Source organism: Seriola lalandi, unplaced genomic scaffold (genome assembly GCF_002814215.2).
Source record: "Seriola lalandi dorsalis isolate HSWRI2012SDOR001 ecotype SW California unplaced genomic scaffold, Sedor1 jcf7180002054953, whole genome shotgun sequence".
Taxonomy (NCBI): domain Eukaryota; kingdom Metazoa; phylum Chordata; class Actinopteri; order Carangiformes; family Carangidae; genus Seriola; species Seriola lalandi.
The window spans coordinates 1,380,640-1,405,115 of NW_019525504.1; the positions used below are offsets into that span (position 1 = coordinate 1,380,640).

A 24,476-nucleotide genomic window follows, 5' to 3' on the forward strand; every position below is an offset into this window, starting at 1 on the left:
TGTAGAAAACTATGTGTTTACTTTTATTAATATGACAGCTTGTGTTGCACAGAAAATCAAATGAACCACTTGGCCTGATTACTTGAAGGAGGCCTTTTTGTTTTTTTCTTTAGGTAATGATTAGGCTGCTTTTACAATTTGGCAAAATTATAGTTTTGTAAATGTGGTGTCATGGTGTGTCAGGTGTACATACAGAATGAGAATAGCTCAGGGAAATGTCTGCCCCCAGGGCCCTTAGCGTTTAGGAAATGTGGCCCCCTGAATATCATAGCTGAATAGCCCTGCTTTAAAGGTTGTATAGACGAGATGTAACAAGTCCTCCAATCCATACGAGCATGTCGGCCGTTTGTTCCTACCTTCTGATATGACCCATAGGAGTGTCTCCTAAAATAGCACCCCTACGACGGCATGCGTACCGGACCTCGGTTTTCATGGTTACCATAATAAACACCAACCGTACCACGAGCGGTGTACCGAACGTTGCCGTGGTTACTTTAGTAACAGTAATGGCTTGGTTAGGTTTAAGCATTAAAACTACTTGGTTAGGTTTAGGAAAAGATCATGATTTGGGTTACAATAACTACTTCCTCAACATCAGAAGATCTTTGTTGTCATGGTTACAATAATAACAACGAACGGTCATGGATAACAGGAACAATATAAACAACTGGGTTCACATGGGAATCAAACATCAATCTCCTGTGTCATATTCCTGTGTTTTGTTTGTCGCTCTTTCTCCTACGTCACTGCATTTTTCCCTTTGCTCCTTTCATAATTACTACAACCACTAGATGTCGCCTAGCAACAAAACGTAACTATGGGTCATAATAAACTGGTGAACAAACGACCTGTCTGCTCGTTTTTCACAGGAGGACAGTCTCGATTCTCAACAATAATAACTGTGTGTGTTGTAATTCAGGCTTCTCTCCTCCACTGAAGAAACCACGATTTACATAACTGCACAAAGTACATGAACTTAAATAAATTACAATATTATATGATTATTTTTTTATAAATAAATTAAATGAATTTAATATTTAGAATATTGTTAAAGTTGCAGGCATTAAACATGCGCAGGAAAGTTCATTCGTGAGCTTGTAAATAGTAGTTCAGCAAAACTATCTTCACTTGAAGTCCAAGATACTTGTGATATGTGATAATCATGTGACAGGTGTTAACATAACTAGAAAGTGGAACTTGAGTTAAAATGATTTCATCAGAAAGGAAATACTAATCTAATTCTATATTAGTTCAGTCTCCAGTATAGATTATCTTCATGGTTGCCACATCCTGCTCCTCTGCAGGTTTTAAATGCTTTAGCTCATCATTTCCTGGTGTGAAGAGGCTGGAGTTGACTTTAAGGACCCATTCTGTGATCCTCTGGCCAGTGTAGTACTCATCATCATCGTCTTCCTTCAGCCTTTCTGAATGACCTTTGTCTTCAGAGCCCTCAGATTCTGTTTCAATAGCTGAGTCACTGGAGCAGAAACCTCTTTGTTTCCTTGCTTCACACAGACTGGCATCGTGTTTAACCCTGACTGCTGTCATTGTACTACTGTCACTGGCACCAGGATCACTAGTGTCGTTCTTCTTTTGACATACTGGAGGGTGCACTGGTGCTGGAGTCAATGTTGCAGCTGACTGTCCAACAAAGGTCCGTTTAATCAGTCTCCCATTGGACTCTGAATCAAGGTATTCTACTTTGTTTCCTGTTACAAGAGCAGCACTGATTTTGTTACATTTGTTGGACTCCTGATTTACTTTTCCACATTGTGTATCCAACACTGTATTTTCCGTCATCACATTTCCAGTTGGTAAATGGGTTTTGTATCCTTTTGGTTTGGATGACTCCCTTCTATGTTCTGGTAGAGCAGCCGTGCGTCCCACTTTGCCATAGATGGCATTTGATCTGGTGATAGGTGGTAGATAGGTGCCTCTTATTTGTCTTGGTTTAGACCCCATGAGACGTTTTGACCTGGTCATGACACGTGCAGTGTTGACTACTGTTGAAGCTGTTTGGAGATAAATGGACGATCGCATTTTGATGTCTCCAGCAATTGGTCTGTCAATCCGTTGGACGCTGATCTCCAAAGTTCGACTTTTACTTTCAATAACGTTCAATCCCCATCGTCCCGACCTTCTACCCCTATTCAAATCTGACTGCTCCTGCTTGTTGGGAACGACTGCGTGTGAACTTTTCATTGCTTCAGCAGCTTGTTGCATCCTCAGTCAGGCAAACTGATCCATCTTTGATGCACTTGGACCAATCTGACTGTCAACCTTCTTTTATACTGCTTAGCCCTTCAAGGCCCCACCCACTCCACACACACAGCAGTCACTTGATCTGTAACAGTACCCTTTCTTTGTTACCTGTCCAGACCCAAACCTTTTCGCAGCTGATGAGGAACCAAACATCCAACCTCACAGAGGAGAACCATTCTTGAATCTTTCATGTCACTGTAAATTTCTGATGTCAGTGGAGAGGTTTATGTTTGATGGTTAAATGACTTCATTTTACTGGAAGTATCACAGCTAGAGGAAAGGTCAGGGGCAACACCTCTTCCCTGTATGACTCCACCTACTTTTGATGCTCTATTTCGAAGTTACATGAGTTTATTGATTTCTGCATAAATACACCATGTAAAGGAATATTTATAAATTGGTAAAAATGCTAAAACACTTTCTTTCTAAGAGTGAGATGAAAACATTGTCATTGACTTTATGTTTGTGTATATTAGGAGTTGGTTCATTGACATCGAGAAAGGTGGTGCAATTAAAGAACAAGAGGGAGAATGAGATGGTGTTATTCAAAGAGCAGTAATGATAAGTCAAATGAATAAAAACCTTAGAAAACACAAAAATATGGAATTTCTGTTTCATGTAGTAATTTGAGGGAGGTTACATTCTCCTCATCGTGATATAATAATGATGTTTTGTCTGCCACTTTGTTGTGATTTATGCACTAAGTCTGTTTCCATTGAGTTTCCCATCTCCACTCTGAATGTCATTGTTTGTTCTGTGCATACTTTTTAACCTCAGACAGAGCCCTGCTAGTTGTTTCCCCTGCCTTTCTTCCAGCCTGTTTTAATCACTTCCTTCTGAGTCCAGCTCTGTACTTAAGACAGACATGTCTCACTCCTGAAAAAAATGTGTATTCACAAAATTGTCATTCATCATCCCTGTTGTCTTTGATACATTTCATTCACGTGACCTGAACAACAGTCACTCTCCCAGACGAAGCCTCCTGTAAAATATTGACCACAGAGAGTATTTGATATCTATGCACATATAGGACAAGGTCGCCAGAGCAGGAAACATGTGGTACGCACTGCAAACCTAAACCTCAGGTTTCAGTTACATGTCACGTTCTCTGTTTAAGAGCTCTTTGAGACTCTAAATCCACCTTATTTGTTCATTTGTACAGCTATTTATTCATTTATTTATATACCCCCTTATATATATATTTATATATTCTTTTATTTACATATTTCTATATGTATCGCCTAATTTATTCATTTCAGGATTTATTTTATAGCTGTATTTATTTATTAATTTATTTATTCAATATTGACAGATGGTATTCCATACCTGTGCAGTTATTGCAGTATACAGCTGGAATGAATGACAGACTGTATTTGTATCTATAGTGCTGGATGTTAGTAACCTACATCATTATTGCTCTCAAATATTATACGCCACAAATGCTATTCAGTTAAGATAATATCTCTCCCTTCAGTTTGTTTAGACGTGGACATCAGCAAACGTTGTACACAACAACGTCTCTGAGACAGGTGTCAGCTCTAGAGATGCAGTGGACGTACTGTGAGCTGTGTGGTTTGGTCTGTGACACTGTGACACCCTGCACATGCCGGCTACCCGACTGGCCACAGTGAGCTCATTTCTTCCACTGACAGTGAGCGATGTGTACGTGCGCGCGCGTGTGTGTGTGTGTGTGTGTGTGTGTGTGTGTGTGCGTGTGTGTAATAGGAGTAGGGTTCAAAATTCAGATTCAGGTCATGAGCTTTGGGAAGTGACCAAAAGAGACCCTGGGGTGTAGACCCAGACTATTTATCTCATCTGAGCAGGTAATGTCTCAGGATCTCCTCCCAGGACATCTGGGCTGCTGTTGGGAGAGGTTTACCTTCAGGGCTTTCTGCCAAAAAGCCTTGCTGGAGGTAAAGACTTTCTGGCTCCAGAGTTGCAGTTTGGTTGAGTTTAGTTAAAGTTATGAGTATCCAATTTTATTTTTCTCTGCGTGTTTTCCTTCAGGTCTCCCTGCAAATGAAAATCTGTTATTATTCATCTAAAAATAATAATGATATATAAGGAATACATAAGGACCTGTGACTCAAAACCCTTCCTTTCCTTCTTCTCTAAAGTCCATAAAGGTCAACAAGTCTCATCTTAGCATGATTCATGAGCCTGTTGGGACTTACAGAGGCACACAGGTCACTCTCTTTCTCCTCTCTCTCTCTCTCTCTCTCACACACACACACACACACACACACACACACACACACACACACACACACACACACACACACACACACACACACACACACACACACACAAACACTTATTGTTTAATGGAAGCCATTGTAAGAACTGATTATATGTTGGATAAGATATATTATTTGCCTGTTGAATATAAAAAGGTCAGAGCTATTCTTAGAAAGTATACTATGATTTGGATGTAGTGACTCTTTGGCACAGAACGTATTTAATCGTGAGAATGTAGTAGGCTACCTTTATGCTACAACCCTAGTGTGACATTACAGAGATAGCAATAACAAATAATCAATTGTAAAATTCTTGCTCTATTTATCTATTTATCCATGGCTCCTTCAAATTTTTCAGCTGCTATACAGAAACATTAGACCATCTAGTGAAACTAAACCTTCTCATCTTAGTGTCCCTTGATCTACCATTGTGAGTGTTTTTTTTTTAATTATTATTGTTTAATACTACCTCAGGGGGCATCACAGTTGGAAACTTTCAAACTCTATGCAGTGGCTTTAAACAAATTTCGGAGACTATGATGGACAGAAAGAAAGAGAAAGTGCTGGATGGTATAAATATGTATTATATGAAACAATCAGGGTTAGGGTTAGAGTTAGTGTTAGGGTATGCTACATTACCAGAAGTAACAGCTATTTACTAACTACTGGACAGCTTATTTGCAATATACTCTGTGATTTTCCACATAAACATATGCTATACAAAACAATATGATTCATCATCACAACAGCACAAATAAAGCAAACTACAGCAGAGTTGAGGCCTATTCCAAAATGTTTTTGTAAATATGCTGGTTATTGCAGAATTATTGTATTTGCACACACTATATTGTTCAGTTGTTGTTTTCTTTATTTAACATAAGAATGGTGTAGGACACATCTAAAAGTTTAGATACCAATGTTAAAAAAATCTGTGTACAATAAGTTATTATATATTTATATTCATCATTTATTTTCTATTGCCATAGTTATGTGTCATGGATAGGCACCGTTTATAGAAAATGAATTACAGAATTTTCACGTTCACAGCTGAAAAGGAAAGTTACTGTAATTCAAGGTTAAAATCGAGGCCTCTTAACAGATTTTGATGCAATACTATAATTTCATCACTGGGGGGCGATATTTACCCACTATACGCATCAACCGCAGTAAAGCATAAACACTCCAAAGTCCTGTCTCCATGTACAACCAAACTTGACCAGAATCATTTCACATAGCTAGGTACAGGTACCAAAAAAGGTCAGTATATGACACCTTTGCTGCAGGTTGTCAGATTTGTAGGAAAAGATCCTTTGAGAAAAGGAGTGAGGAGTCACAGATTAAAACATTGAAACACCTTGTAACAGCTATGGCCGCAGTATGTTTTTATTATTTATTATTATTTATTATTATTATGTTTTTATGCAATCATACATCACTTTTATATTCATAAAGACAGGCATATGATTGTGGATACTAGTATGCATCTGAAAGGGCATTCAAATGGACAATGGCATGCATTATTTTATTTATTCATTTTTAATTTTGCCATTTTCATCCCCTTTATTTGCATAATATCCTACTTCTGTAAGCTTCACAGATCCATATTAGCTTAACCCCTAGATGGTTAGAATGTGCAAATGAGGTTATAATTATTATATAACATTATATAATATGCATATTATCCATGTTCATATTCATATTATTGTTATTATTACAATTGAATATTCTGTCTATCCATCTATCTATCTATCTATCTATCTATCTATCTATCTATCTATCTATCTATCTATCTATCTATCTATCTATCTATCTATCTATCTATCTATCATCACCACACAGCTGGTAATAACAAAAGCAGCCCTTTGCTATCTGCAGTTACATTTTATTTTCTGCGCAGGCGCAGCTTGTCGGCTCCCCGTCAGTGCCATAGCAACCAGTGCATGCATCAACCATCAACATGGTGAGTGTTTGTGTGTTTTCGGCTCATTTTTCGTCGCTTTTTTGTGTTTTTTAACTAACTTATATGGTTTTAAGTGCGACCACCTAACCAAACATGCAGTGACTCTGTTTCTGAGTGCCATATTTGACCTTACATGCAACATTGCTGTCGCTGTGAGCTAATATGGGCTAACTTTAATTAGCCATTTAGCTAACCCTGAATGTCAATTACTGTAATCTAGCATTAACTAGCTGGCAAACATAAACTCTGCATTGAATGCGTGTGAATGTGTGTGTCATTTTGTCGTTTTTCCCACTCTTGTACTGGGGGTGGGGGTGAACTAATTGATCGACACTCAATCAGAACTAAGATTGTAGCAGCCAAAAGCCTAACATGAAAATGATAGGAAGACAGTGTACGTTCTAAGCCAATACTTTAGTAAAAATGTGTGTTTGATGTAACGGTTTTGCTAGCTTGTCAGAACAGTATCTATCTGCTATTTTGTCATCACAATATAGCCCAGCCTCTCCCTGTCTAATTTAATGTTATGTAATGTCTCCAGGCCAGCAAAGCAACGACTGTGAGAGAAGCACTGGCCAAATGGGTGAGTGACATACAGGCACAGCTGAAACACAGAATACCATGCAATACTGTGTGTAGAAGTTCATTTTGTAGTTGCATAATTGTAACATAGTTGTTGTAATTGGATCTTTTGATGATCTCTCTCTATCTGTGTGTGTGTGTGTGTGTGTGTGTGTGTGTGTGTGTGTGTGTGTGTGTGTAGGAAGAAAAGTCAGAGACTAAAGCGAGTGAAGCTAAAGCAATAAAACTGTATGGTCAGGTTCCTCCTATAGAGAAGATGGATGCTTCTCTCTCCACTCTCACCAACTGCGAGTAAGTCCTGTGATACAGTTGCTTATTTCAGTAACTTATTATTCATATTTTGATATGTTGCATATTATAATTATCATGATTATTTTTTTTAAAACAACTTCTATTCTGAAAAAATCATGGATGCCTTTCTTATGTTTCTAATGTGAAACCATGAGATTAGTCCATCTGAGCTCATTAAAGATGTTTTTCCAATGAATAATAAATGTTTCATAACAGACACATGAGTGTCTGACACTTAATCATTTGATCCACTATAAAATTATAAAGGTGTTACCTTCTGGTAAAGCTACAAATTTGGACCAATTCACCCTGAACCAAATCAACAATAAGAATGTTCCAACATGCAGAATATATGGTAGTAGACTACCTGTTAAAGTTGACTATTTGACACTTTCTCCACAGAAAGCTGTCTCTGTCTACAAACTGCATTGAGAAAATAACCAATCTCAACGGCCTGAGTGAGTACTGACTTCATAAACACATATAGCAACATACAGTACACACAATCAATGTTCATGGATGGAAATGTGGTGTTGTAATGTGGTGTTGTATTGTGTCCGTCCAGAGAACCTGAAAATACTGTCATTAGGAAGAAATAATATTAAGGCGCTCACTGGTCTGGTAAGTTACATATGAGGCAGAAATGACCAACTAGTTTGAAAAAAAAAATAGTATGGTAAAACTAGTGTTTTTTTATTTTCCTCTTTTCCTTATGTTGTGTGTGTGTGCAGGATGCAGTAGGGGAGACATTAGAAGAGTTATGGATTTCCTATAACTTGATAGAGAAACTGAAGGGAATCCAATGCATGAAGAAACTGAAAGTCCTCTACATGTCCAATAACCTGGTGAAAGAATGGGGTAAGCTACATTCATAAATATAATCAACACATGAAACAGACAAAGCTTATTATAATACAAATGACTATGTTCGTACTTTCAAGGAATCTTTATGAGGTTAAGTGACCTGTTGCAGAAAATTCAAACTCCACTTGCCTAACAACTTTTGTTTTATCAAAGAGGATACAAATGTCAGTAGTAATTTGTTAAATTCAGACATTTAACCCACTGTCTGACACTGAATGCTTTAACTGCAGTTTCTGCTGGAAGCACAGTACCCTCATATTTTTTGGGGATGAAAATTCTTATCAAAACCTAATGTGTCACACAATGTAAAATGCTTAAATGAGTCCAGTAAAGCTTTCATTAATCTTATTTTTAAAGTTAATGTGCTGAAAATTTTGCTGGTGTTGAAATCCTCATGTGTCACTCTTTAATTTGATATACAGGTATGATATTGTCTTCTCTGTTCTGTGTAGGAGAGTTTGTGAGGATAGCTGACCTACCATGCCTTGTAGACCTGGTGTTTGTTGGAAATCCTCTGGAGGAGAAGCATTCGGCTGAGGGAACCTGGATGGATGAAGCCTCTAAAAGACTTCCTAATCTGAAGAAACTAGATGGTAAGAGTATTTCATCAGCAACGTCCACTCATATTCTATAATCTTACATCTACTGTCATAGCTTGACAGTACAGACAATGGTGAATAAATAACATAAAAGTAGAAATAACACTTTACCCCCCATAATTTCTGAATGATTTGCAATAATTTCATTAATTAAAATTCATTGTCAACATAACATAGGGAGTCTTTTTGTCAGTCCACAGAAGGTTATCTGAACACGACTAATGTACAATTTAGCAATGAATAAAATACATTCTCCAATAATAAATTAATAATAAAGGCATATTTACTTGGTATAAAATGGAAAATTCTAAAGAAATTATTGACCCATAAATATTATTGAAATTGCTTGTGGTTTGTAAAATGAAACTTTTACAACTTTTACATTGTCAGTTACAAGGTACATGTAGGTAAAAAATTCTTTGCTTTGAAGATTGATCATCTCTTGTTCTGCTCTTACTAGGAACCCCAGTCATCAAACAGGAAGAGGATGAAGGAGATGGAGAGAGTTGAGAAGCATGACGATCTGCAAAATCCAACCCTCTTCCCTAAGAATCTTCCCTTTTTTAAGTTTTGTATGGTTTGTCATGTCGCTTTTCTTTATATAAAATGTGATTTTCACAACAGCATAGACTATGTTGTAGACCTGTAAACTGACAGTACTGCAGGCTTAATGGGTTCTGGACCAGAAAAAGGTTTTGACAAATCCCTATAAGTAGAAGTACATGATAAGCACAATTCCTAATGCCATTTACAGCATTAGGATTTTTTACTGTCAAAAAGTATGAAAGATATTGAAGTGAATACTAATGTGTTTTTATAGTGTCCTTGATTTTATATGCCTCTTAAGTTTTTCAAGCACAGTGTAGCACAGGCTAGTGAGCAGAGACATTTGTGTGGACCAGATGTTGATCGGGTAATACCATTAACTCCATGCTGCTTGACCTCCTGTAGCCTATTAGGAGTCGGCTGCTACATTTACATCACATTGGACTAAGAAGTGGAGCACCTGGTTAGATAGAGTGACTTAGAGTGATACATTTTGGTGTCAACCACAAATGAAATATCCAGCAAATATTTGCATCTTACCATGTTACTAAAACAGCACACTGTTTTTCATGGTTGTTATTAGAATTCTGGACTTGCTGAAATCAGGGTTTACCACCAAACTGACTTCTCAGGTAGTAAGCAGTAGTACCGTTCAAATAGGAGGTTAAGTTAGTGTGTACTTTCCTTCTCATGGGACTTTAGGGTACCATCTACACCTACATTGAAACAGCCTTTGGACAGGACTGTGGAGCCATCAGAGCTGAGTGTAAAACGTACATGACCAAAATAAATCCTCAGCTCTGTTTGGCACTGTGTTGTTTCAGATAGTCCAGGCTGACATAATTATAATAACATTTGTGTGTGTGAAATGATTTTTATATTTTAAATTATTTGAGGAACGTCTGTACTTACAGTTGTGAGATATTTATGATTTTACATGATTTTGTTATTTCAAATAAATAAAACTGATGTGATATGTTGTCCTCTTTTTTTTAGCCTTGTTACCTGAAGCATAATCAATCTTTGCCTTAAACTAAAAGTTCAACATTTAGAATTTTGATTATAGTAGCCTATATGTAAGTGGGCAAAATGCATTTTAAATACTTAAAAATTTGAAGTGCTTTTAAGAATTGAATTGCATTGATCGGATATATCAGGTAGAGTCGACCGATGGCCTGCATAGGTCTGGAACAACTGCAGTACTATAGGAGTGGTTGGTTTGAAAGGTGAAATAGATGTTAATTTTAGGAGATGGAAATTTGTTGACTGGATGTAATAGTGAAAGACAGAAAAGTTAAAGAAGCTGACTGATGTAGGGAAAGTGAAGGTGGTTAGAGTAACAACAGTCTAGCAAAAGTGTTACAGCTTTTGAGGTTGATTATTGGGGATGAGAAGCAATGACGTGAAGTAGAGGTCCTAAGAAAGATGTGGATAGATAAGAGGAAAATTATTACTTTTATACAAGGAGTGATTAATGCAACATCTGATTTTAAATCTAAAACAAAGAATTCAAATTGTTGTTAAAGTGGTTCTTCATCTGGATATGGTAGGCATAATTGATAAAACTAAAAAACTTCTCAATCAGTGGCTCCAAAGGGCCCTAAGTCTGAAGGATATATTTTGCTGTCAAAGGCAGGGGGGATATCTCAACATAACCTGCCCTATCTTTATACTTAGATAATCAGACACTCATCCACTAACCACCTTTTATTTAACTTCATTTGCAAGAATCGAACACACTACCTAAGGAAATCAGTAGAAGTAAATTCTTATGAAAAAAGAGGCTTAAATTTCCTAGATTTAAACCTTGAATGACACTTTAAAAATAAATTGGATCAGGTCATATTTTTTTTTAAAAAACGAAAAAAAACCTCTCTTTGCATTATTCTTATTTTCAAAATGTTTTGCTCTAAATTTAATTCTTCTTTGTAATTATAATGTTGATAGAATACCAGCGAAATATTCCGATATTTCCTAAACAGATACTTCTCTTGTGGTTATTAATCTAGAGAAACAATTTACTATGTTCAAGCCTGTTCATATGTACAATGTTCTTACTGTTTTATGTCTTTTTCAATAAAGCAATGGGAAAAAAACTGGCAACGGCTGCGTACCCGGAAGTTACAACCTCTATAACTTCATTTAGCCACATGTTAGCAACCGTCTATTTTAAGACGTGTAAGAGGTTAAAAAAGGACTGGGGTGTTTACTGACGTATTTTATGTAGGAGACTTAAACGTGAAAATGTCTTGGGCTTGTGTTATTCACAGACTATATTTTAGTAATCTAACCAAAAAACACATTCAGGAAACCCATCGACTTTTGGTGCAAAGATGCTAACTTATAACTGTGCAGCACACAGTTCAACTTCCTAGCGGTTGAAAGGGAGTGAAAATGTCTATCGGACTAAGTACATAGTGGTGGATGGACAGTTTGGTTTCGAGTGTGTAGTGTTCAGTGGTCGTAATGCAGCGGAGTAAAGCTTCTGTGAGTGTGGAGGTGAAGCAGGTGATAGGGGCTCTGTGCAGACTGCTAACGGCCACCGGTCTGGAGGCTGTCCCCGCACCGGAGACATTCAGACGGGCTAAATTCGGTGGAAACGAGGTGGTACGTTCATCATCTGTTGTCGGGACGGGAATAACCAGGGGTGGACAGTAATTAAGGACAATTACTTGAGTACTGTGCTTAAGTATAATTTTTCGAGTATCTGTACTTGAGTATTTTTTCAGAAACTTATGACTTTTACTCTACTACAGTTGAAAGATAAATGTTTACTTCACTATATTTCTATGAAGTGCTCTTACTTTGAAAAGCAGCTTTCAGTCAATGGAAATAAAGCGGTGCATGTCATTCTCCTGTGCTTTCAGAATGCTTCCTAATAGACTCATCATACAGAAAAACTATGTGAACCCTTTGGAATTATCTGGTTTCTGCATTGATTGGTCATGAAGTGTGATCTGAGTCACCTTAGCAGGACGACCAATTCTAGTGTAGCCATAGAACTAAATCATCTCGATTTACAGACAGTTTGTAAACTGTCTAAACTCTTTGAGATAACTTTGCAATCCTTTCACCTTTATGCAAATCAACTATTCTTGACCCCAAGTCTTCTGAGATCTTTTTTGTGAGGCAGGTGAGGCGCTTAGCCACACCTCCAGTGTTCAGTGACTGGAACACTGGCTCCAGTTCAGTATTCAGTAGTCGAGAGGTACACATACTTGTTCTATATTGTGAATGTCTGAATGATGTTTTCAATATGGACAAGAACTATACAGTGATTTATTTGATTTGCTGTGTTATTTGTTAAAATAGATTGTGTTTGTTCATAACTTAAACTTCATGAAGATCTGACGATATTTCAGGACAGATGAAATTCCACAGGGTTCACAAATTTTTTTCTTGCCACTGCATATAGTAATCTTTGTGTTTGCTGTTGTTTTCCAGGAAGGTCAATTTTGGCAGCTCCTTGCCAACATCCTTCAGAGGACTGACATTGTTTCCTCTGAAGCCAGCGCACAGCCTAGAGGAGGTCAGTTGAATTTTTGTTCTTGTTATTGTAGCACATTGATTCTCTCAGCTCAGCTGAGCGTTTGAAGAAGCGTTTCAAATGCTGGTTAGTTTGGATTTTCTGGTACATTTTTATTTCAAAACCTTCTCTGTCAAGCATGACATATCCACCCTGTCACTCAAAAGACAAGGAAAACATTTTGTAAATAAAGGTTCTCTATACAATCGATGTCAGACTACCAACCTCTCAGACCAAAGCAAGCGTTTCCTCGGCCCGACTCCCCTCTCCCTGAGTGTTCTCACAAAGGTCTTACAAAGCCCAGTGAAAGTGACCTTTAAACACATGAGAAGCACAACTGAATAAAGTTTCCTTGTGTACATGAGAGCCATGAGAAAAACACAATCCAGCCACAATCATTAGCCCATGCTGCCACTGCTGCGATGCCTTCAACACTGGCATCAAACTAACTAGCGAGCTTATATATACAATCTTTACATTTTCAAAATGTGTTTGTATAAAACAAACCTACAAAGGGATCTGTGCAGTGATACAAATCTGTTCAGCATTTTCTACATGTTGTGACTTCTTTGCTAACTTAATGCACCATCATGTACCCATGGTTTAGATGCTGTGCTGCTCCTGGCACTTACCTCATGAATTTCCCCTGGGGGATAAATAAAGTATCTATCTATCTATCTATCTATCTATCTATCTATCTATCTATCTATCTATCTATCTATCTATCTATCTATCTATCTATCTATCGATCTCTCTACCTGTCTCCCTGTCTCCCTGTCTCCCTGTCTCCCTGTCTCCCTATCTCATGAGGGGTGAAAAAGTGTTGACTTGCTGAGTGACAGAATGTGTTGTCCTCTGTCTGTGTACAGACTTGGAGCTCAGGAAGCTGGTGGCTGCTGGCCTGTGGCAGACTGGTTGCCATGCTGACTGGATGTATGGGAGTGAGGGAGGAGAGGAGGGAAGGAGTTTCTCCAGCAGAGATCTCCTCCTAGCTCTAGGCTGGTTGCTCGCTACAGGAGCAATAGAGAAACTGCTGACACAGCGAGTGCAACAACTAGACAAAACACTACTTGCATCTATACCTGTAAGTATCACACATATACCATTAACACCATCATAGAGTAATGGACCTAATTTAGTATTTCTATATTTGTATTTTTATACTTTTATATCCCTAACCTCGGTCCCTGTGTGTTAGGTGAACACTCAGGTCTCTCATGAGCTCCAGTTAGACTCGGCCTCCCTGCGGAGACTTCAGTGGCTCGTCGGCTGTCTGAGACACCAAGGGCGGATCCTGCTGTGCATGCTAGAGGAGCGGACTCGGTTGCTTCATGCTGTGAGAAAATCCCTTATTTTTGATGTCCACACGCTGCTGTTTATGGAGGACCAGGGATGTCACAGGAAAAGTAATAAAGCATTTCCTTACTTTCCTATTTTAATAAATGATAAAAATAGGAATTGCAAAAAGAATTTATAAATTAATGATTAATCCATCAATAAATATTTGGTATTGGTGAAACCCAGTCTATGGATATGATATGATTGGTAAGCTGTCCAACCAGTCGGAGAGCTTGTTACAGTTGGGATTGTCTAGCCTGGTTTTACCACTGAAGGTCCAGGAAGGAAGTAATGGGAAAAGGGGCCGGAAGAAGGAAATGGAAATTGAAAAGGGAAACCAGGAATGTATTCCCATTTTAAAATGCTTTTTCAATTACTTTTTCAAATCGGATTACTTATTCGTGAACATGTATTTATAAATAGTTTATTTAATGAGGGTTTTATGCTGTTTTCGTAAATTCATTTTTAAATCTTAACTATTTATTGATGGATTAACAGTTCATTTATACATTTTTTTTTTACAATTCCTATTTTTAATGCCTATTAAATTATGAAATAGGAAATGCTTTATTACTTTTTTCCTGTGACATCCCTGATCCTCCACAGCTGTTCTGTATTTCCATGTGAAACACTGTTCAAAGTTCAACAAACTAGAGGTTTTGGAGACATACTTGAGACATTAGTGTCCATAACAAACAATAGCAAGTTGACCTTTTGACCTCAGCAATTTAAACTCCCCATAAGACCGAACTGGCACATTTACACTCATCTGAATGATTGATAGGGACAAAGATCTTTGCAATACTGAACGGTGAAAACTTTAAGTCACACAATAACACAAACAAGCCGACCAATCGAGGCAGTGGTACACCAGCAACTCCTGTGTTCTCCGAGGTAAAATGACTGGCTTTGTTAAAGGAGTCTGGTGGCGGAGGGATATAACAGCGGTTTCTGGTTGAACAAAAAGGATCTTACTGTTTTAGAAAAAGGTCTATCTCTGCAGGAATCCTGTCCACAATGTTGTCAGACATACAATAACAATCTGAAACTGTCAGCGGAAAAAAACAAGTACTTTTAGTGCATGGTACTTTGGCATGGATAAACGCTCCGTTTGATTACACTACAGGTATAACGTTTCACAGTTGCCAGGTGTGCTGTTCAGGTGTACTGTTCTTGCTTAAGATTGCATCAATTGTAAAGATTTTTTATTCATTTACGCCCAAAAACATGTGGAAATATGGTTCAAGAGTCCTGGAGTTATTCTTTAAATCTCTTTGATTACTGCCACGACCCATGTTTCTGTCCCAACTACTTTTATGTATGAAATCATAGAAGTATACTAAGTGACTATCTGTTGAACAAATGGTGATGTTTAACTCTAACTAAGCAATAAACCTCTCCTCAGGTTTTTTCTGCCAGTCTCCCCTCCACTGTATCTGCCTCCTCTGATCGAAGCTCTACAGCGATGAACGGTGTAAGTGTGTGTGTTGTTATAAAAATGAATTAATATAATAAAGTTATAGTCAGATAACTACACAGTTTTCTGCTGTTTACAACTTGGTGCCTTCTAGGCAGAAAATAAATATGGTTTTAGTAATTGCTGAGAAAATAACATGTTATTTTATTGTTGTCTTTGTTGTTCATTTAATATTTTATACCCAGATTTTTGATATTAGTCAGAGGACGAGCTGTGACATTTCATTTGACAGTGAAAACTTAGTTTAAGTGATATTAAACAGTTTAGTGAGAATTGTCTATCCAATAATTTACAGCTTTACAACTAGAGACTAATATAAATAATATATTATATTTTGTACCAGTAAGGTGAATTTACTCTGTTATTTTTAATAGTTGCAAGCCTATGTTGTTAATTTTTAATGCCAAATTTCACATCCATAAATATGTCTACTTTCTGCCTTTACGCAATGCGTGTGTCTTTTAAAATATATTGTGACGTGTGTATGTGTCTCTATGTTAAATAGGACTGTGTGCGTATGCAGCAGCTCTCTGACCTCCTAGAAGCATATCTGAACTGGAAACAGGTGGAGAAAGTCTTCTGGACCTGGATGGTGAGTTAGAAACAACAGCGTACAAGAAAACAGGAGCATGATTCACCACTGAAGTGATTTCCAAAATTGTGGGTTGTAACTCCCAAAGATTAGGTGCACATTCCTTGATGTGGCAAAGTATCCTGCCCAAACAAAAGGATGGAAATCTGTGCATTTTTCATTATCAAAAATCTGCACTTTCACACTGACATATTTCTCTCTCTGACCCAGGTTTACAGTTTCTACAGCCAGTGAATGCTAGCAGCCATGTGTGTAAAGAAATGTGATGATCATTTTGTGTGTGTGTGTGTGTGTGTGTGTGTGTGTGTGTGTGTGTGTGTGTGTGTGTGTGTGTGTGTGTATGTGCAGGACAGTGTGATGGACTGCGATCTGAAAGATCCTGTTGTCAAGAAGCCAACACATACACCCAACGTGTGTCACCATGGAAACGAGGGGCTTGAGAAATTGGATGACATGCTATTGAGACTGCCCACAACAAAGGTGTGTGACGCACACATGCAGACACATGTTCGTGTAAAATAAAATAAAAAGATTGTCCAGCATTTTGGTAAACACACTAACTTGCTTCCCTTCCCAGAAAGAGATGAGAGGGTTGATATGAACTCCATATGTGTGTTCAGCAGTGCGCTGGAGTCAGGACATGGTTAGCCCTGCTAGCATGAAGAATGGAAATGGGAGGAAACGCCTATTTTAGCTCTTATCTACAGTTTAAAAGTGTACGCAACCTAAAATTATCGCTTCAATCTTGAAATATTATGATTTTGTTCTGAAAATTACAACTTTATTCTCCTAATATTATGACTTTATTCACGAAATTCCAGACTGGAATGGGCCAGATGTGGCCCTTATACTCCGTCATACAAAACAGCCTTATTCCACAAGGTTTTGTAAACATTCCTTTTGAGACTCTACTCCATGTTGACCATAATTTCTGCACATTCACACTTTTTTTTCATCAATACAGATGATCTTTGATCAGACCAATATCATAATGATAGTTGTGTGATCCTACTCATTGTTTCTGTGTAATTTTCTTCATCTTATGTACCAGAAAGGACAGAGGAGAGAAGGAGGGGATACTGAGGACAGAGGAGTCTTTCCTCTCCCCTCCCTGCCTTCCCTCCTCCAGGCCCACCGAGTCAGGCTCCAGGTTGAGAGGCCTGTCAGACACAGCAGCTACCCAGCAGAGAGGCACCGTGGCAGGGCTGAGGCTCCACATGAACTCCCAGCGTCTCAGGCTGCACAGCTGCTTCTTCAGACAGAGGCTCTGCTGCTGGAGAGGAGGGACAAGCAGAGACTTGCCAACAGGATGCAGCTGCAGGAAATGATTGGTGGACTGGATGAAGTGGTGTTGATACCACCGTAGATTTTTATTTTTTAATTGGACAATTACATTTTGCAATAGTACATGAGATGCTCTTGTCAAATTTATAAGGACCTGTCTATGAGACAGTGTCTATGCTTCTAACGTTCTCTCTGAGTGATCGTTTTACATGTAACTAGAGACAAAATCACAGCTCAGTCCTGTCTTTAATTTATATTATAAAATAAGGATTTTAGCGACAGAGCAGCAGCTTCAAAGTGACTGCTGGTTAACTTTTCTCTTAATGGACCATGTTATGGTGCATAATACATTCACACACCCATATCAAAAAATTTAACTTGAATACAACTGTTACAGCTTCGCTGTGCCTAAATCCTATTTTACGCATCACAAATTAAGAAACTCATCAGCTCACATGTTCAGGATAACTTGAGAGAACTTCTGTTGTGATTTGGGGCTATTTAAATAAAAATTGACTTGACTTTTTCTAGAGTTGCTGCAGTGAATGAGGTGCAGAACACATTCACACACCTGTATCAAATAATGTGAAGTTATGGACAAAAATGTGCACATCTGCAAATTGGGATGTGAATTCATGCAATGAGAGTTGCACACCTGTGGAATATTTTCTCTCAAATGCAGACACTTACATCCAGATTTTTGGTTGGAGTGTGTAAAAGAAGAGAGATTATTAGAATAATAAATTCAAACACAAGCTACAGTGATTGGAAACATTTTCTGCGTCTTTATTTATTCATCAAATTGAATAACACCAAGTGTTTGTGTAACCATCCTTTGGGAAATCAGGAGGATTGGAATAAAATAGTGAAAGTACCACAAGAAATTGAAACAGAATTTAAATTTCAGAGGCTAGACTGAAGCACTAATGATACAGAAGTTAGTTTTAATGTCTACCCAATCTTCTTGTCTGGTAAGTTGACTGACTGATCAATCACGCAGAGACTTGGTGTATCCCTGTAAAAGGCTTTTTGCCAGTGTACGCTTCAGAGAGTGGTTCCATTTAATGGGAAAAGGACTGTAAAGACTAAATCATCATGAAGAATTAACCACTAACAGTTTCTGCATGTAGGAGTTGAGCCACTTCTGCCTCTCCATGGAGGTGAGCAGCTTACTCTTCTCTCTGAAGGCGGCATCATCAGCCACCACCATGTTCCTCTTCACCATCCCGGCTCCCTGAGACGACCACTCAGCAGGCCACGCTCTCTCCATGCTGGTAATAATAATGATAATAATAAACTTTATTTGTATAGCACCTTTCAAAACCAAGTTAAAAAGTGCTTCACAATTAAAATGAATAGTACAGCAATAAGCAAATAATTAAGATGCCAAACATTGACAAAAACAGGGTAAAAGTTACAGCAAAGCCAGCGGTTAAGAAAAAGCCAAATGCTAAAAGTAAGTTTTAAGAAGAGATTTAAAAGAGGCAACTGAGTTTGATTAGATTCATTAATAGTTTAATAGATAGTCCAGGACCTCCAGATTAGTGACAAGAAAACAATCCAGGTACCACACTAATACATCGCTCTCAGAAAGTATTCAGACCCCTTCACTCTTTGATTTGCGTTTCATTTTAAATGGATCAAATTGCTGTTTTTCCGTCAGCCCATCAGTCTACAACCAATAACCCACAATGATAAAGTGAAACATGTTTTTAGAATTTTTTGCAAATTTATTAAAAATCAAAAACTGAAATCAACAAAAGCATCAGACCCTTTGCTGTGTTACTCCAAACAGTGGTCAGGCACATCCTGTTTACTTTAATTAGGCGTCCAAGTAAAGTCGCCCGCTGCTGGGGCCTTATTATTATTTTTTTTTCTGCTAAAAAATCGGCAGGTGGGTTGCAAATGCCATCCACAAATCTGAATTGGCTGCATGTGTTTGGATGCTAGGTCCTAGCTGCAAGATATTGAATATGCATATTTCCAAAATTGTCAAACTATGATTTTAACTTAAACGGTCTAATCATTTACCAGAGAATATGAAACAAGAGATTGGTTTTTATAACATGTGATGTGACGTTGCACTTCTGCACTGTTCAGTTCTATTTGATTGGAACTTCATATTAGCTTTCTCCCTCACTGCACAGACAGTTACCTCGCCGCTGCCCTCTCTGGGGCAAAGAGCCACGCCTCCCTCATCACTCCCGCCTTGCTGTCGGCTGCTGCTCCGAGGCTGGGCGCTGACATCATTTGAATGCTCCAATCACGGAGAGAGATGGAGGGGAAGAGGACATCCCAGTCGTCTCGCTTAGGTTCCTCTGAGTCGTCAGTACGTCTGGAAACAGATAAGACGACACACGCTGATTTCTTGGGGGATCCTACAATATTTCCAGTCCAGCAGAGAAAGTTCAATTTTAAATACAAAATCTGAAGTATGTTAATCCACATTTATCATATTAGATTATATGATTCAGAAATATATAAATAAGGAAGGAAATAAATGGAAGAAATAAAAATCAGACTTTCAGTGAGATCTTTGGTCTGTTAGTTCAGGTCTTGGTTACCCAGAACCAGTTTACCAATAACAGCTACAGGGAGTAACCACCTGAGAGGTAGTCGAGGCTGAGGGAAGCCGGATGTCACCAAAGTCATACCCAGAATGCAAAGCAACAGGAAGGACGTATGGGGGAAAGCTGGTTGTTCAGACATCCTAAAAAAAAAAATAGATGCATAGATAAATAAATATATAAATAACATCCTTTCTAGTTCTCAGTATGACTGTCAAATGTGGTCTTTTCTATTTTATTTATTTATTTGGATCCCCATCAGCCACTACAAAGGTAGCAACTACTCTTCCTGGGGTCCGCTCAAATAAACATGATGTCATAATGCAAAACAATAACATAATAATAATAATAGTAATAATGATAACACAATATTAAAAACTAAGACAAAGGGAAAAAGAAAATAACCACAAATACAAACAACAGTAAAACTACTAATAACGATAATAACAACAATGACAAGTCACACTTTATCTAAACAGTTGGTAAATATTTAAACTCCTTTTAAAAACACTTTTAGTTGGTAAGTGGGAAATATTTGATGGCAAACCATTCCATGTTTTCATTCCTTTGTACAGAACGGACGAATACCTCGCATCCGTTTTTGAGACAGGAAGTGAGAAACAACCTCTCGATGCCTCGCATTAAAGTTGTGGCCGTTACTCCAATATAAAAACTGATGGTACAGGACATTCGGGTATTTATAAAATTAAATATTTCCTATAAAATAAAGCAGAGGTCTTCCCACCACATGTGAGTGTGAAATGATGGATACATTCTAAACATAAAGCTCCTTTCACACATGCACTGCCACCCTGAACTTTCCAGACTTTAGCAGGAGGAGCTGTGTGTGAGAACGCAAAGGTCCACATCAGACTTTACCCTTCCATCTCCCTAGTGCAAGGCTGTGTGTGAAACGGACAACTCTTTGCTCAATTTATATTTAAAAAGAAACTGCAAACCAGCAAAATGTCCATTAAGTGCTGAAATATATTTCTTTAAATGTCTTCCATTTCATTTTCTCCCATAAACCTGCACATTACCAAATACCGCCAGATAGATAAAGACAAGGTCGTGACCCTGATTGGTGTCTGCACTCACTTTTTAAGGCCATATAGGTTGTTTTTTTTTACCACTAGCATTTATAAAGAGAATTCCCTCCATTAGAATAAAGTTTCTTGTCTTATTTCTCAGCAGAACACTTTATGAAATGTTCTGTATAATTCATTTTTAAGGGGTTTCTCAAACACATGTAATCACATAATATACTTACCATGCAATATATATATATATATATATATATATATATATATATATAAAAATATAGTTTGTTTTTGTATATTTAACACATTAATTGTATAGAGTAAAAACAATTGACATAAAGTATTTCATAATTTCTGTGTAATTCAGTTTTTTTTTTAACATTTGTGATTTGTTCAAACATTTTCATGAGAAACGTTAGTGCACATACACAGCCTGTTTGTCCAGTGCATGCTCAGTCATAGTCACAGTGTTATTCTTCATTAACAAATGAAAAATCTGTAAATGCTTTCTTGAGTCACTTGGAAAAAACAATTTACTGATGTATTTTACACAAATATTTTTTAACTCATTATCTCAAGATAACAAAGCTCGTTATCCCGAGAAAACGATCTTTCATTATGCCGAAATAACGAGGAAATTAGTTTCACTGAACCTCATACACTAAGTTGCAAGTAACACTCCTTCTTAGCAACAATCTTCATTACCAACAATCCTTAGTAACTCGTTAGCTGATGAGGATCTGAAAATTATCTTGTATGAAAAGACACAGTCAGATTTCTGCTGTTGATTGAAATGTTTTCTGAAGCGTTGATCAATGTGTCGTCCTGACGTTTTCACTTTACAGCTGCAGAAGTTTCCATCTGCATCTGATCTCTGATTAACAAAGTCATTATGTGAGAAAACAAGCGTTATTATCTGGAGATAACGGGATAATTATCTCGTTATCTTGGGATAACGAGCTTTGTTATCTTGATATGGCGAGATGAAAAAAAATATTTGTGATTATGGCCTCTCTCGGCTTCTGAACGAAACACTTTGATACGCAGAGTTTTTTTTCAAGTTGTTAGTGGGCCAGCAGTTGGCTGGATTCTTACCTGCTTCTCAGGCGGATGCGTTGGTCTGTCTGTTGATAGTTTACACCAGGAAGCAGACTATCAAGTTGGACTTCTGAGGTCAGAGGTCAGCCGTCATCCAAGCAGAGAAATGTTGCCGGAAGAACCACCACCGCCAAGGAACTAACCACAGCAGCAGAAATGACTCTCTGAAGTCAGGTATTTGCTTTTTGTTGCTACTATATTTTTTTTCTATTTTTGTCTCTAAACACAAAAAAGTTTCGATAAAAACTTGGATTTCCACTTTTTTGTGTTGCTGTTCTGCGTGCACATCTACAGTGGTTGAAAACCACCAGTTTCTTGTCTTACATACTTATATATACCCTGCACTGGAGAGCTTCAACCCTCCATCCACCTAAACGCCCCCACCCCCCCTAACTCGCTTACACATACACACACACACACACACAGGCGTACACACCCTGCACCAGATCAAACCAACTTTGAGTTTGCATGTGAGCATGCGAGAGGGAAAACCCTAGTGGAAGTGTTGTTAGCTTGTTAGTGTCCCATTTCAAAGACTATCAGTCATGGTGCTGAGGTAGAGAGCCCCGCATCTTATTACTGAAAATCATTATAGTGTTTGTGTGGGGGAGTGTGTGTGTGTGTGTGTGTGAGTGAGTTCATTCATACCTGGTGAGAGATGAACCAAACACTGGATGTTTCTCTTTAAGACTAAAGCATCACTATCTCACTTTGTCTGCGCAGAGAAAAAAAAAATCCATGTGTGTTTGATGATAAATAATCTTACTTGATTTACCTGACTTGTCCATAATAAAAAATCATGTGAAATCAATAGATTATTCAGCCTGCAGTGAGTGATTTGACTGACTTGGGGACAGTGGAAACCAGCTGCAAACAATAACACTGATCAATAACACTGATACTATCTGACATCCTCGCCTTGATCACTTGATATGGCAGATTGACTATTTGTAGAATTATTATGGAGTCATGTTTGTGTTGGACTGGGACTTTTAACTACATGTATCACTCCGCTTCACAGGTGTTCTATTAACCAGAAGAGGGTGAAGGGAAGAAGCCTGGATACTTCAGTGCACACCAAAGGACAAAGACAAAGTAGCAAGCTAGTGTGCACTGTGCAGGTCAGGAAAATGTTTATGTGTTGCTTAGCAACAGTCCAGTATCAGTCCAGTTGAAGAACTATTTGTGTTGGCATTGCCAAATAAATGATGAAAAAAACAAACAAATCATAATCTGTTGTTGCTAATTTAACTAACATGGTGCTCAGAGAACTGTTGTATAAAGGGTCGTGATGTTGTACTGAATATCAGCTGTGAATGTCTTCGGAAAATAATGAATTGTAAATAAATGATCTATCCCACTGACATCAGTATCAGCAGACATCCATGCTCGTTGCCACTTTCATGGCAGTTTTTCAGGACTTCTCCATCCTTGATCGCACCTACACTGTTTTCCATTGTAGCAGCAGTCAGTTAACACAACACCAGACCTGTTTGAATTGATATGGTTGGAGATTGAGAGACTTGAAAGCAGGGACAGTAGCCTGTGACTTAATAATGTGTCTAAGATGAGAGATTCATAACAAAGAATAGACTTGGAGGTCAGTTGGTGTTCCATCATGTCGTCTTCATCAGCTCAGCTTCATTTCGAATGAGGTAGAGAGGTTTCATCAGAGCATGATGCTCTGAAGTGGGGCAGTGCTGTGCTTTAAACGTTTCCTGGACAATCCGTTTTAGTGGCGTATAAAGACACTTTGTTAGTGTGTCAGAATCAAGAATCCGTCCACGTCCACACATCAGCTTTACAGGAAGTGGTTAAAACAAAATTGGATGTGTCCATTGATGTGTATATTTGATACTTTGGCCCTAGGTCATGAAACACTCTCTCCGCGTGGATGCCTACTGAAATTGAAACCAGACGAGAGGTGAATTCGTGGAGGGATTCTGCGGAGTTTGTTTGCGTACAGGATGCTTGTTACCATTAAAGGACCTCATTACGGTTCTTCTCGGAAATAATGTCGTGCAGACAGGAAGCGGCTGGTGTTAACAATGGCTCTGCAGCGCTCTGATTTTTAAAGAGGATAACAAGCTTCAGACACAAAGTCTGAGTCACCACACACTGCAAACATGGTCAACTCCCATCTCTGCCCTCATCACCGGATAGTTTACGTTTTCATTTGGAAATGACGTTAAAGCTTGTCGACACCCCCGACC

The 24,476-nt window shown here is 38.1% G+C and overlaps 3 protein-coding genes across 4 annotated transcripts; 2 read left to right on the top strand and 1 right to left on the bottom strand.

The window, feature by feature from the left end:
* Window positions 1–6,393: 6,393 nt before the first annotated feature.
* Window positions 6,394–10,315, top strand: dnal1 (dynein, axonemal, light chain 1). Its single transcript, XM_023394726.2, has 8 exons — window positions 6,394–6,459; window positions 7,001–7,042; window positions 7,223–7,332; window positions 7,735–7,790; window positions 7,898–7,953; window positions 8,064–8,190; window positions 8,649–8,789; window positions 9,256–10,315. The coding sequence occupies exons 1-8, from the start codon at window positions 6,457–6,459 to the stop codon at window positions 9,303–9,305; spliced, it is 585 nt and encodes a 194-aa protein (XP_023250494.1). The 5' UTR covers window positions 6,394–6,456; the 3' UTR covers window positions 9,306–10,315.
* A 1,146-nt stretch (window positions 10,316–11,461) lies between these two features.
* On the top strand, window positions 11,462–23,627 carry tedc1 (tubulin epsilon and delta complex 1). Its single transcript, XM_023394704.2, has 11 exons — window positions 11,462–11,948; window positions 12,786–12,870; window positions 13,737–13,951; window positions 14,066–14,203; window positions 15,611–15,679; window positions 16,188–16,274; window positions 16,623–16,754; window positions 17,326–18,832; window positions 19,706–19,887; window positions 22,300–22,437; window positions 23,285–23,627. Exons 1-8 carry the CDS (start codon window positions 11,808–11,810, stop codon window positions 17,638–17,640), a joined length of 1,182 nt encoding a protein of 393 aa, XP_023250472.1. The 5' UTR covers window positions 11,462–11,807; the 3' UTR covers window positions 17,641–18,832; window positions 19,706–19,887; window positions 22,300–22,437; window positions 23,285–23,627.
* pth2 (parathyroid hormone 2) lies at window positions 18,652–22,344 on the bottom strand. Of its 2 annotated transcripts, XM_023394706.2 has the most exons (4): window positions 22,261–22,344; window positions 20,164–20,268; window positions 19,714–19,893; window positions 18,652–18,829 (listed from the first exon to the last, which is right to left on the bottom strand). In XM_023394706.2, exons 2-4 carry the CDS (start codon window positions 20,265–20,267, stop codon window positions 18,652–18,654), a joined length of 462 nt encoding a protein of 153 aa, XP_023250474.1. In that variant the 5' UTR covers window position 20,268; window positions 22,261–22,344. The 2 variants fall into 2 exon arrangements, with proteins under 2 accessions (XP_023250474.1, XP_023250473.1); XM_023394705.2 differs by lacking the exon at window positions 22,261–22,344 and having other exon boundaries at window positions 20,164–20,324.
* Window positions 23,628–24,476: the final 849 nt, after the last annotated feature.